The 14,401-nt window shown below is 38.9% G+C and overlaps 1 protein-coding gene across 6 annotated transcripts in view; it reads right to left on the bottom strand.

Annotated features, from left to right (window-relative positions):
* PAPD7 (poly(A) RNA polymerase D7, non-canonical) overlaps positions 1-14,401 on the bottom strand; it is an 84,211-nt gene that overhangs the window by 32,675 nt on the left and 37,135 nt on the right. For all 6 annotated transcript variants that reach the window (XM_019521037.1, XM_019521023.1, XM_019521045.1 and 3 more), the window contains exons 8-10: positions 12,907-13,033; positions 8,727-8,827; positions 8,250-8,422 (exon numbers count right to left, since the gene is read on the bottom strand). In XM_019521037.1, coding sequence (XP_019376582.1) covers positions 8,250-8,422; positions 8,727-8,827; positions 12,907-13,033 — 401 coding nt within the window. The remainder of the gene's footprint in view (positions 1-8,249; positions 8,423-8,726; positions 8,828-12,906; positions 13,034-14,401) is intronic.

Raw genomic sequence — 14,401 nt, 5'->3', positions numbered from 1 at the left:
GGGCAGATAAATATTAATTTTCTAAATTTTTTTAGGGGCCCCACAGGCCAGATAGAATGGCCTGCCAGGCCACATCTAGCCCATAGGCTGCATTTTGCCCACCCCTGGACTAGATGCTTCCCCCTTCAGGGATCATTTCTATGATAGCTTTCATTCACATATCTTGTACCACTTTCCTCTTTGGTAGGTGGAGCCATAAATATGAACAACTGTTGCAGGGCAAAACAGAGGCGAAAAATAAAGTTTCTCCATCCATGAAAAGTCTTGAAGTAGCACACCTGATGGGCACCTTTTATTGTTATATATGGTTTCCATTAAGAATTTTCTCTCAAACTGTACCAGGGAGTCCTAAATACAAGTGTAAATTGGTTATTTTCTTTGCCTGAAGACAAATTTTTGGCAGAGATAAGCTCTTAGTTATTTTAATTATTGGAAATCTTACTGTAAAACATACTATAGCATTTTTAGAAAGAATCAAGACTACAGGAAAATTAGACTCATTAAACCTTTTCCAACGCCCAGTAAGGATTAATGCATTTATTTTGTTGCAAGAGAAGAGGGGAAATGTTATTTTAACACTAAATTGAAAAGTCAAGTGGGCCAAGATTACAGGTACACATAATGCCCCTTTAATTATACTGCATGTTCTTCTGGCCAGCCTGACTGGGCTGTGAAGATAATTTGCTGTTTTATGAAATGGAATGGAAAACAATTGTAGATTCACTTTGTAGAATACTGTGCAATACAATAAACTGCAGAAATTTTAAAATTCTATGCTTTCATTGGAAAAAAAATTCCATTAGGAAGATAGACTCCCAGAATAACAACAACAGAAGATTAAATACTGTAATATTAGGGCTGAACAACTATATTCTTTTCCTGTTTATTATTAGCTTTTATAAAATCTGTATCCCATCTGTGAAAGCTTAATGTAATGTATTCATGTTTGCATTTGTGTAGGTGACCTTCCACCCTGAATCAAACTGGACCCAAAATCTTTGAGTATCTGAAGAAATAAGGTGAAAATATAGCAAAATACAAGTAGTTTTGGTGTTCAAAATACACGAAGACACCACAGAATTCTTATAAGCAGTTTAGCACTTGACTACTTCACTGGTGTTCGAATAGTCAAGTGCAAGTTTGGTTTGTGATTAATATCCACACAAATGAGTTTTACCCTACCTTTTTTGCTCAAAACCATTACAACTATTAAAAGCCTACAGTGGTTTTAGCACAACAGCTACAAATGTTGACATATTTTATTACAGTATTTGGGAAAGGCTCAAGGCAAGGCAGTTCAGTTTCATCCACGTCCTGAACTAGTAATTACCTTTGCATTTTTTTAGGCTGGACAGTGGATCTGTCTGAAGATACTTAAACTAGATAATTTTCAATAAGTAGATCAAGGGAGAAATCTGTTTAGGGGAAGTGGGGGAAAAAGGTTTTCCAGGCTTATGATAAAGTTTTATCCTTTCCTCTAAAAAGTGTTCTTAATTAAAAGCAATTAAGAGTAAAGCTTATGTATAGTGACTGGAACTATGGTTATAGAAACGGTTTCTATCTGATCGTGGCCAGAAAGATCACTGGATCACTTAAAGTCTGGGTGGCCTTTAACACAGGCAATAGAATTTTCCCAAATTCAATTTTTTGAGGTAGAGAATCTCATTTAGAAAAAATATATATATTCAAACTTCAAGTCTGTAATGAGCACTTAGATATTACGGTTAACCACAGAAGATGAGACAGAGTCAAACGTTAGTCAGCAGATGTATTTCAAGTTACAAGTTTGGCCCAACATGGCTGTCCCTGAACCACTACCAATTAGATGGCTTCTCAGCTGAAGATTTGCCAATTTTGCTAAAGAGCATGATTGAACTTAGATGGACTAACCGAGTCCACGTTTTACATTTCTGTTTGTGTTTTAGTCAGTTACATTCAAATGTTTTGGAAGAAGTTTGATTCCATCCCCTAGATCCACCCCCTTTCTTCTATTCTAGTTAAGGCCAGTGAGAAATGGGGTAGGTGCTTTCCATGACAGTGTGTCCGTACCTTCCACATAAAAGAGCAAACAACTGACTCCATAGGTACAAGCTACATTGCATGGGATTTGCCAGCTTGGTACTTTTTGGGGTGCTTAAGTGTCCCAATCTTCTGCAGCCACTTGGGGTTTTTTTGTTTTCATTTAAAAATAAAGACAAGGTTTCCTGTCTCATATTTAAACTAATAAACTGCTCTCAGTCAAGCTAGTAGCCTCACTGGACTAAATAGTTGATTAACTAAAGAAAAATTCTAAAAGGTAAAAGAGTGGAGAATTTTTTAGGGCAGAAGGGTAGACTATGGAGTGACAAGGGAAAACTGTTTGGAATATCCCTTTCACTGTCTCATGCTCTGAGTAATAGAGCAGGCTTGTATGGCAGCTCCAGTCAGATCAAGGAGATATGCATGGTATATATACTTAATGTCATTTTGGCCTCTTAATGGTAAGCAGCCTAGTCCCAATCTGAACTTTGAACTTGAAAACAAATCTTTAAAAGTTCTCAAGCCCTGTTTTTTTTTCCTCCCCACCAAAATATTTCCAAGTGTTCAGGGGTGGCACTACTGCTCAAGCCATAATTTGTCAACAATCTTACTGTTAACCCATGCCTGGTTTTTTTTTTCTGATGAAGACTGAAGATTGTAACCAGACTGTGGTCTGGGGTGCATTGCTTACCTTGTCTGGTCAGACTAAGCAAGCTCTAGAATCTATATTAGTCTCCTAGTAATGGACAAAGATTGGCTACCAATACTAACATGTAGATCAATTCTCTCTGGTACCCGCTATTCATAAGGTAACGGGCTCTCTAGTTCAGTGTAGGCAAAGGCCATTACGAAGGCTAGTGAAAAGAAGAGAGACTCTAGAATAATGATCTTCCAAAGAATTGTCATTGGTGTCAATTGCACTGTAGGTGCAAACGTTCATACCAGGCAAGCTTAGAGTCTTTTCTGAGTACTGATCTTTGATGGGACTGTACATGTACTGCATGCATCTTTATGTACCAAGCAGAGAAGAACAGCAACAGCCATTTTTTGGTTACCATTTGAAGTCTATGCTAGTCAAGGATTCCAAAGCAGGCTTGGAGAGCAGGCTGTGAGACCCATGCTGGCTACATTTCTCCAAAGACAGTTTCAGTATTTAAATAACCATTCTGAGTATGTGTCAGTATGAATTTAACAGTACATAGGTGAACTGCATCCAATCAGAAGCAAATTAGGAATCTAGTTGCAAATCAAAGAGACTGAAGTACTGCTTTTCCAAAATTGGTATCTAATCTGGAAGTCCAGTACATAATGCTGGGAAACAACTAGCTGAAGATATTCACCCTTCCAGATCAGTGATACTAGAAACAGCCCAAGGATTTTGCTTGGGCTCCAGTGGAGTAAGTGTTATTTTGTGGAAGTAGTACACCAATCAGCTGCTAATAAAAGATACCAAGTTATCCATCTTGAAAGACTACTGCATTACAAACTGTTCTTTGGAGCAGTTATTTATAGCCACACATATGGCAAGATGTGGTCCTCAACATAATATTGAAGAGCTCTGGTAACTTCAAAAGCATATGGCTTCCCCAAACAACATTTTGCATGAGGAAACCACCACACAAGGTAATTGGTATAACTGGAACTCTAAAACCAACTTGGAAGTATTTTTTGTACAAATTCTCAGTTCCAAGTTGTGTTTCTGAAACAAGGGAGATGAGATTCCATCCTCAGGTTAGCTCTCTAACCAGTAATTAAGTACATTAGGAAGCCATGTAAAGAACAGCTCCATCCCAGGAGCTGATCAGTCATCTTCCAGGCCATCAAGTATTCAGATTGTAGTTCCAGGGCAAAAAACTAGAACTTTATCTTGAAATACACCTGGTAAGTCTGAGAGCCCGATTTACAACCAAGTGGACAACTACCACCAGCCAGAATGGTCTACCAGTAGGGAGTAATAAGGATAAGTCTTACCTGGCTTTGTGGATTGCCCTGCAGATTAGAGGAACTGGTGAGAAGGTGCACAGAAGGTCTGCAGCAAGCTCAAGCTCATACCCTCTGCAATTTGAGTCCATATACTTGGAATTGTATTTTGTTATACAAAAAAATAAGTCTGTCCCAACAGATGGACTAGTTAGTTTTGCAGTGACTATTCATGTCTCATCTGCTGCCAGCCTAGTAACCCAAGTCATCAATTCCTAGGAGGTGAAGAACTATTAAGTTATATCATAAAAGGGGCATTTCCACAGCATGATTACTTCTGTGGGGGCAGAAAGCAGCAGGATCCCTCCCTGCTTGATAATTAAGTGTATAGCATTTTCAGTACCTTCGCTAACAGAACGTTATAGGCTAGAAAGCCAATTCACATATGCAGTTCTATGTCCTCTACAGACCAGATTCACTAAATCTAGGTGAGCTCCCCAATCCATTACTAGTAACTTGGCTGGCAATTGCAGCCATAGGTCCAACTCCATGAGGACATGCAATATTCTAACCCTCATTTCATGCTTTGCAGAGGAAGTGGACTGACTTGGCTTGGAGTTGTAGAAGTCTCCAGTGAAAGAGGTAAGCGATATCATGCATATACACACGGCCCAAAGTTCATACCATTCTCCTCAGATGCCATTTCATTACATTTAGTAAGAAAGTAAGGAATCTACCCCCTAGCAGGTAAAGCCTTGCTGTCCCAAAATCTATGAGCAATCTCCCAAAATTTTATAAGGGAGTCATCTTAATTGGTTAGCAAGCCCTGTTGTCCATAAAGACCACAACTGATGCATGCCAGGTCCCCAGTATGTTCTGACTTTGAACACACAGTCATCTACATAAATCATGCCCATTTTTCTTTGGCATGCCATCACTGCTGCAAAGCATTTTCAGAAAGACTCCTCATGCCCAGGAGAGTCCATAGAGCAGTACATATTGTCTAGTTATCAAGTCAGCTACTTCCTGTGGGCTGCATGGATGGCCCTGTGAAAGCAAGTCAGGGACCACAACCCACTCATGAACCCAGAGATGGAATGATGAGAGTGAGCATTTTTTGTGAACCTGACATGATGTGTATATATCTGATCAGTCTTAATTCTAGGACAGAACAAAACCAGTTTTGGGGTGGAGGGGCAGACAGTTCACCCAGGTTGTCTTAGGGAATCTATCCTCTAGCTCTTACATGGTTTCATCAGCAGGGTCCCTGAAGAGAAACTGGTAAAAAAGGGAACCATTCAGGCAATGAATGAAAGTGAATGCAGTAGCTGTGGCCATGGACATAGGGAAGTTGCATGGCAGGTGGTTTCTTCATGCTGCTACAGGAAAAAGCACCGGTGGCAGTAGCTAGATCCTAGGGCTCATGCACATACCCCTCTGACCTGAACTGGGTCATTCCAGCTTGCAGTCTAAGACAGTTGGCAACTGCTGTCCTAAACACTTGTCTGCCACAAGTCTCACAATGACCCAGTGGAGGGACAACAACTAATCTATATGTTCAGCTCTGGGCTGGGATTAATATAGCTTGATACTCCCAAAACGTATAGCCCATAAGAGAACATCTGCTTCCACCTGGTATGAAAAAAAAGAATTCTTCTCTAGAAGGCTATTTTGACTGGGTGGTTATACGGACTGCATTCTTCAATGCAAGGCCATGAGTTCTCAATGCCCTACAAGTTACCTACAAATTTCAACAGAAACAAGGGCATTGTCCATCTGTTTCCTGGGGAAAAATGCACATCCTTGGATAGCAAGTCCTGTATTATTGCCTATAGCCAAGAAAAAATGTTGCATTGTAATCAACGTAGCTGTTGCTCTGCCTTATCCATAATTGCTTGAAGTGACCCTTCCGAGTCTTATAATTCCTTCCTAAAGTCTTATAAGAGTCTGAATAGAAAGGAGGGTTCTTTACATTAAAGGATTATTTCATTGATAGGACTTAGCAATCTGAAATAGAATTGAAAGGAGAAAAACAAACGTGCTGTGACCAAAAAGATCCAGTTTTCTCTGGTTTTTAACTGTGTTATGGGATCTGGTCTTACTCTAGATTAGACATTTGAACAACACATCGTTGGGAGAATAAGATAGCTCAGACCTTTGATAGTGCTTGCATACTTGCACGAGGTTAGGAAAGTGAGGATCAAATGGAATGCATTTCCCTTTACTAGATCCACTAAGCCATTCCTGACATTCCTAAGTCTTTCTTTTCCCTCTCCTGAATTACAGGCAGAGCACTCCACGTATCCTTGTGAATATGTCGTGAAAGCATTAAAACTAAAAAGCCAGCATCTAAGCCAACAAGACCACCTCAGAAGACAAAGCCTTCTTTGATAAGGAGGGTAGTTAGAAGGTCTCCATAGTTAGTTGGATGGTATGAGGGGCTTCCTCTAAATTTAGAAGAGGACTGGAGAGAGACAAAAATCTACTACAACCATTTTTTCTCCCCCTCTTCCTCAGGATGTGGGCTATTGATCCACTCCTGGACAGTGGGTTATAGTATGACAAGGGCAGCAAGGTTACATGCATAACAGCCAGGTTGAGGTTCAGTACGTACTAGTTCATCATGCTTTAGTAGCCAATATGGAATGTGGATAGAATACACTATGAGGTCACTTTACTGGAGAGATGAGAGCTTTCTCCTTGATATAGGGAAGAAGGAAAGACTAGGACATGGCAAAAAAGAGTACAGAGGAACACTAATGTTGTTAAATATAGATCTGGTGCCACAAGGAGGACGACTGGGGGAGAGGAGGTTAATGATTAATAAGTTAATGATGGCATAGGTTTGCATCAATGGAGACTTTTCCTTCTTGCAGCCACAAGCTCAGAGTTAAACTTGTAGTAGGCTTAGGCAAAATGTCTTCTTTTTCTTGTTGTGAACATTGACACCAAATATCCCTTTTAATGTCCTTTTCTCCCCCCTCAGGAAAAAAAAAAAAAAAGCTTGAAATGAGTCTGTACTCAAAAATAAGCAGAAGATCTGATGACTACCAGGCTCCTCTGGGCTACCACAAACACAAAAGGGCTGAGGAAGATCACAGCCAACTCCACTGTTTATCCCCTAAGAGAAACATGAGCACAAGCAGAAAGAAGGATGCATATGCCTGGCCCCAATGGATGCAGATGCTCAGGAAATATAAAAGTTTACTTTCATGAAACATGCTCCTAATGTGGGATCCATACTGACCTAGTCAAAAAGAACAGCATTTCCTGTGATACTATTAATAGGTAGTTAATATCCAGCTGTGTATTCTTCATAAGTCTGATGGGGTAAGCATTAACTGCACAGTGTGTGGAAAGGCTAGAGTCACAGTGATCAAGTTGAGTTAAAAAACAGATCAGACATGAGAGTGAGCTGTGAAAAGCAAACTTGGCTGTAGTGAATGTTTGCCACTCTGAGCAAGAAATGGATGGGGACTTTATTTATCATTTTCAGATGCAATGTGGAATTTTGTTTAAAAAACAAAGTTTGTTTGTACAGCATCTAGTCATGAGTGAGTTCATGTTATTAGTTTCTTATGGTGAGTATACTACACTGGTGGGTGGCTCCATGAGCTGAATTGCCCAGCTTTGTGTTTCAGTGTGAAATTTAACACTGCTGTCTTAAATCTTAAAAGTTTGGGGACATGACTACTGACACCACTGTCTCTTCCCATGTACTGCTTCAATTAAGCCCAACAGTAGCATATGACCTACACCCCACAAAAGGAGGCTAGCAAGACTTTCTGTAATGGCCTTACTCCCCATTTCTTTAACCTGAATAACAAAGTGTTTATTCACATTCACAACGGACTGCAAAATTAATCTTTTATGGGAGTTTTTAGGCAAGGGAGACTATTTCCTAGGCAGTATTGACAAAGGAGTACTTCTCTTATTATTACACAGTTTTGTTAGTTACAACTGAGTTGCATCTTCAGTTACATCTTTAAATAAAACTATAAGGCTCTCTAGAAGCTTGAAATAGAGAATGTGTGGTTCTTTTTTCAAAAAAACAAAAAAAACCCAAAACAGCCCCTTAAAAGCCTAGATTAGGCCTCGGTTCTTTTAGAAACTACCTGAAGACTCCAAGAATGCCATGAATTTATTATGGCAATTTAACATTTTATGTTAGCTTTTCTTTCAAAAATGAAGATCCACAGTAGGGGTACTACTATTTTAGCTACTGAAGACTCCAAAGGTTTTAAAAAGTTGTTTCTAGTAATTTAATCTGGCAAAAGAAAAACTAAAAACATAAAAACCCCACAACTTACAATATCACTGCCAGACAGCGACGATACAGAAGAAGCAGATGAACCAGAGGATAACTGTTGGTTACTTGTCAATGATAAAGTCAAGTGTTGATTGTAGGGTGATTCAGAGTCTCTGTTCTGTTGCTGTTCTCCATTGCATGGAGCTATCTGCTCTCTTATTTTCATTCTATTGTCTGTTAATAGAAATGCAAATTTAGTATTTAGGAATATGGTACGCAGTTCCATTAGAATTTTCTAAATTAAAAGGTATTTCCAAACTTTCATTAACAAGCTAGCTGGTTAAAAAAGAAAAAGTCACTATAGAAAGCTTTAAGCCTTCAGTAAAGAAGATATAGGCAGCTGTAACCTCTTCACTAAATCTCCAAAAATTAATAAAATACTCTACACAAAATAAAGATATTTAAATAAGACATCTGACCAAAAAAATGCCTTTCATGTTTTGATCAAAGCCTGTGTTGTACAACACGCTGTACTTACCAAGATCAGGTGACAGATTAACTTTGCTCCCCCACTTCTTTTTAATCCATGCCCTGTAGTCGATCACTTCCTGCGTTACTTTGATGATTCTACCTAATGTGCTAGAAAAGAATGGATATTTAATTACTAATGCAAAAGCTCAGTGGTAAGCAACAGAAGTGAGACACCTACCAAGGCAACTGTTTAGTTGTATTTAGTTCAACTTACAATTGAGATAAAGTACAAACAAGGGAATATCCAAGTTTTTCTTGTTTAGTTGGCTTAATATTAAAAATTTGAGCCAGTAGGAAGGTACACTTGTTAGCAAGTCAAGTTTCTTATCTCTCATCTCCTATTTGGAGTTAATGTTTAGATAATAACAGTTAAATTACCTGGTGTTTTTTGTTTGCTTGTTTTGTTTTTTAGTTGAAATGCTAATTTGCCTACTTTAACCTCTTTGGTAATTGAAATACTTGTTATCAATAACAAGAACACGTTAATCATTTCTAAAACCTCTTAAGTAACAAACACCTTTATATCTTCTGTGAGTCTAGATTAGAATATTTAAAAGAGGGTCACAGGGTAGATGCCTTAAAGTTTAAAAGTGCCAAAGCAAAACCTCAGACCTTGGTCCCAGATTGGTCTTAATACTGAAAAACTATTCTTGTCCAGGCGCCTTAAGTATAAATTTAAAGGATACAGAACCTTATGAAATGATTAGCAAGGATCCTTGGAGACGATGGGAACAGAAAACTGATACCTATGCTGTGGACTGCCTGCTTCTTGAGCTCCAAAACCACCCATTACTAAAATTTAGTCTTGCTTCAGTCAGGTATCACACAGGTGACTAACCTGTAACACCAGTGGCATAGGCACTCTTTGTGTGCAGCACACGGGGGTTTGGGGAAGGGACAAGCAGCACAAAGCAGATAAGGCAGGAAGCAGAAAGCAAAGCAGCAAAATCAAGCAGGAAGTACATGGCTTGGAGCAGAATGAGCACCAAACTGGACAGAGGAAGGGATCAGAGGGGCACTCAGAGAGGGTCTGACAAAAAGCTTGGCCTCACCCAACCTATATATTTGAACTTCTTCCTAGAAGCAGCCACAAAAAAAATCACTGAGATTCAGGTTGCACAAGACATGTGCAAGCATCTATGACTCAAAACAGTGCTGAAATAGAGCAGAATCTCAGAATATAAGACTGGTACAGTAAGTCAATGCAAGCCAACTACATAGTTGGAGGCTTATTACAGAGAGCTAAAAATAAATTTTGGACCACAAAGCAGTATTTGATTTCATGACAAACTGCTATATTAAGACAAAACCAATACTTAGACAACACATCCATTTTAATCATTGTCATCAATATGCATCAGACTTATCCTCATCCTTCTCAATTCACAGTTTCAACAGCCATCTCATGTCTTTTTAATGGACATTTAAAGGACATTCTTTTAAAGACATTTATAATCTTAGAGAAGAGAAAGTTACGTTGGCCCTCCGTGAGATGTATTTGGACTCAAGGCCCATATTAATTTACTGATCTAACCTAGAAGTCTGGACCATACTGTAAGACAGCCATTTCAAGTGGCTCAACCTTCCAGTCCCATGCACAGTATAAGTGGTGCAGGGCCATTCTGCAGGCTGGATACAGCACGGGCATGCATGTGAAGCTAGCCTGTGGATGCGATCCAGCCTCAGAATAACTTTGTGCACCAGTGCCATCCAACACATAGGGCTGTGTCATCCAGCCTGCAACATTCCCTCTGGGCTGGGCAACAGCCCAACAGGCCCAATACGGCAAGTGGACTGGAGGTTGAGCAGCACTGACTTAGTAAAACCCTGAACAGAGAAACTACCTTATTTTGCCAACATAAGGGATTTGCTTAAGGTTACCTCCTGTGTGTCTTTTTTTTTTTTCTTTTATCTATATCAGGTGATCCATTAGTGTTTCTAATGCAACTTGACTGAATCTTAACATTAAGTAACAAAAGATTTCCAAGGTTTAAAAACACATGCATCAGCGCTGGCAATGAAAACCACAACAATTTATTGCTTTTAAGGTTTTATGGAACTGAAAGAAAAAACTAACAACAAACATAAGAACATTTTAAAGGATGGTGCTTTAATATTTTACTCGGATCACACAAAGAATCAGTTTCTATAAAAGATTAGGGAAATGTAGACTTCTTTTTACTCTGTTGTGGCTGTAGTTCTTTAGGCTCAGTTCAAATTCTGAAATATGCATGATTATTTTTATTAAGCAACATTAAATTCTTCTAGAACAGTGTGCAGAGTGGCTACATCTGATCCCCTCATATCTTCTAGACCAAAGAAGATATAATGAGGCAAGGAGGCTTTAATTGCCACTCAGTTCTTTTGCTGATTAAAATCCCTGATATAGGAATTCAGATTAGCAGGAATAGAACATAAGTCATTGACTATATATGGAAAAAGCATCAAAGCACAGCTACTATAACGTAAATACTGTAATTGTGATTAACAGGAAGTTCTCATCAGGAGATATGGTGTCACTAGTATAGCGACTGAAAGACAGGCATACTGAAATTACACACTTGTACCAAGGAGTAAAAGAGAGAGGTAAACGTGAACAAAGTTCCAGATATTGGCCACAAAGGTCTCAAACTGTAATGTAAACCAGGTAACTAGCATGTGCCCAAGGGGAATGTGCTTTGACATGGCCAGGGGAGGTGCTGCTCACCACTAGACAGCAGGCTTTGATAAAGTCAGAGACTTACTTGAATAGTTTGAGACTACTCAACCCTGATTCTACATACAACCTGAACAATTTGGAAGACATCCTAGGTTTATTTGGGCAATACAGTATAACCTCATAGATCCAGATATCAAAAATCCAGAATTATCAAAAATCTGGCACTTCCCCCCACCACTCCGGGACAAGCTGCCGCTCCCCACCACTGCCCTGGACACAGAGGGAGAAGCTTGCATGCGGCAGCTGCTGCCACTATTCACCACCCCATGCCATCACTCAACATGTGGCTGCTGGCTCCAGGACCAACCACTGCTACTCCCACACCCAGCTCCACAACCAGCCACTGTGCCAGTTTAAAAAAATCCAGAATTTTCAAATTTATGGCAGCTCCTCAGTCATCAGCCTGCCAGACTTACGAGGTTATACTGTACAAAAAACAACATACAGAAATAAAGCCCTACCACTCATATTTAATGCATGCAATTTCTTTTCTCTGGGGCTCCAGTTAGACTTAAGGAAGAAAACTAGAAGATGCATATATTGTAGGCAATCACTCAAAGACTACTTGGGCGTAGACCATATTGTCTGCATTACTGAAGCATCTGATGGATAAGTCACTACCTGGCTGTCCATCCTTCACTAGTAGGTCTGAGGCAGCCTAAAAATTTCTCTTGGGGGAGGAAAGAGAAACTAAAACGTCAAAAAAATTTCATGCAGAATTCTATCAGAAATGCTCCAGTAAAAGTAATTGCTAGTAAAGGAACCCTCAAGAATAGACATGTCATTTTTATTAGTCAACTAATTCTGATGCATGCTGCTCAGTTCAGCCAATTCCAAGAGATTCATGTAAAACAAAAGCTTAAAAGATACCACTTGCACAATGCAAATCTCATAAAGTAACTGATGGTCTCTCAGTAGCTAGAGAAAGCTTTAAGTTACACAGGCTGCCAGTTCTACCTAATCAAGAAGCTAACAGTTTAAGCTGCAAGTCCTCAGGTCAAAGTAACATTTTTTTCTATTACAGCTGACTCACTCTTCTTAAACTGCTGTCCTAAATATATTCCCTTAAATATGTATTATAAGAACAGATCCTATTTCCTTCAAGACTGGTACCTAATTCAAGTAATGTCTCTTAGTTAAAGGTGAACAGCTGAACTTTTTCAAATGTCTCCTGGGAAGTGCAAATTCTCATTATTTCAAAATGAAACCCTGAATACAGATAAGAAAATATTTTTGATAAGCATGAGAAAGTGAGGAAAGCGCAGACACAGTCAGTGCTTGGAGGACTCAAACATGTGATGTCACAACATACCACACCTGAAAGTATCTATGCAACCCTCAATATAGCAACAGTTTAGGATAGCTAAAAACATCCCTCTCTCATATTGAAAAGCTTTTAAGACCAATTTTCAAACATTCCTGTCTGATTACATGAATCCATACATATGCAAAAAGTGGACTAAATTACCTCTCAGAATCTCTATTTGGATATGATCTTGCAAGAGGTGATACTGCATGGCTAAGAACAATGTAGGCATAATCAAAAACTTGTTTCACTTGCATGGCACCATAAGAACTTCTGCCCACGTCGTTTCCTGCAACAATGTAAAGTTATGAGTTTATAAGTTTAACTAGTAAGCAGAAACAGATTCATTGTCTTGAATGGTTAAATTAGCTTTAAAAGATACAGCCCACTCTGCAGTTGTTTGGAAATATGAATTGAGTGGGCTATCTTAAGAATGACGCACTGAAAATTCTGGTACACTAAGAATGATGTGTTTGCCAGTTTTAAATAATTTGAATGGCTATCTAGAAGTGCCGATTTAAAATTTATTGCAAGTTAGACGTGAATCCTCAAAAAGGAAAGAGTAAGGTGTGCCCATTTAATAAATTTCAATAAAGTAACATCAATTCTCCTACATAAAAATTATGCAAGTTAACATTTAAAATATCTTTAAAATCTTATGGTAAAGTGAACAAATAAAGTACATAATGGTACCTGTGATTAATCTCATTTCCCTTTGAGTTATTTTTTGTTAGTTTGCATTTGCTGCCTCATTTTTATTTAAGCAACCCACCCCAACACTGGAAGTCACATAGTTGTGAGTATCTATCCATAAACTAGCTGATAATAGCAGTCACCACCTGAATGACACAGTTGGAAGAACATAGGTATCAACCATCTGAGCTTATCTGAAGGCTCCCAGTCTTCAGAATTTTTATTCCTGATCCTCTGCAACCATTATTGTGACAAAGCTGAGGTTTTTTCCAACAGAAGAAACTTTTGTGAATAAAAGTCTGGAGGTTTGCCATCAAGGTAACATCCCAACCTGAGCTGCACTGTTTTACTATAATACATTTTAGTCTTTTTAAACTTAAGCCTTTCTATTAGAATTGCATTTATGTCTGAGAAACTTAACTAAAAGGATAGTAAACTCTTCCATAGAATCCTAACCATAGTCTAAGAAATTAGGATTCATGTTCTCTGCTACATACATAGCAAGATAACCTCCAAAGTCTCCTTTTCACATCCTACTTTTGTACAGACCAATAGCAAGGAGTTTTCCAGAGGCACAATACAAGATTTACATGTTCAGGCACAGAACTTTTCTTAAGCAATAATCAGCAGTGGAGAACACAGGATTTAAAGCAACATAACCTGCCTCCTACTAACAAACAGAAGAGGTCTTTTGTTGCAGGAACAATGTAGAGTGAAGGAAAAAGGGGTCATTGCAGTTCTGCAAAGTCAATACCAAAACACAAAAAACCTTGATTAGAGGCAAATCCTTGGAGCCTCAATCCCTGGGGCTTCACCCTATATTCAGGTAAAGGAAGGGGCAACTGCTGCTTCTTCAAGATAAGGAGGAAGAAGTGGTTTTCTGCTACTGATGCCATCTCTGAAAAAGGGGAATAGACCCCCTACCACTCTCTTTTTTTTTTTTTTTTTTTTTTTTTTTTGGGGG

The sequence above is a fragment of the Gavialis gangeticus genome, unplaced genomic scaffold (genome assembly GCF_001723915.1).
Source record: "Gavialis gangeticus isolate Ggan-Ray unplaced genomic scaffold, GavGan_comp1, whole genome shotgun sequence".
Taxonomy (NCBI): domain Eukaryota; kingdom Metazoa; phylum Chordata; order Crocodylia; family Gavialidae; genus Gavialis; species Gavialis gangeticus.
Note: the sequence above shows the minus strand (reverse complement) of the source record. Positions and strands in the feature narration are given on the sequence as shown.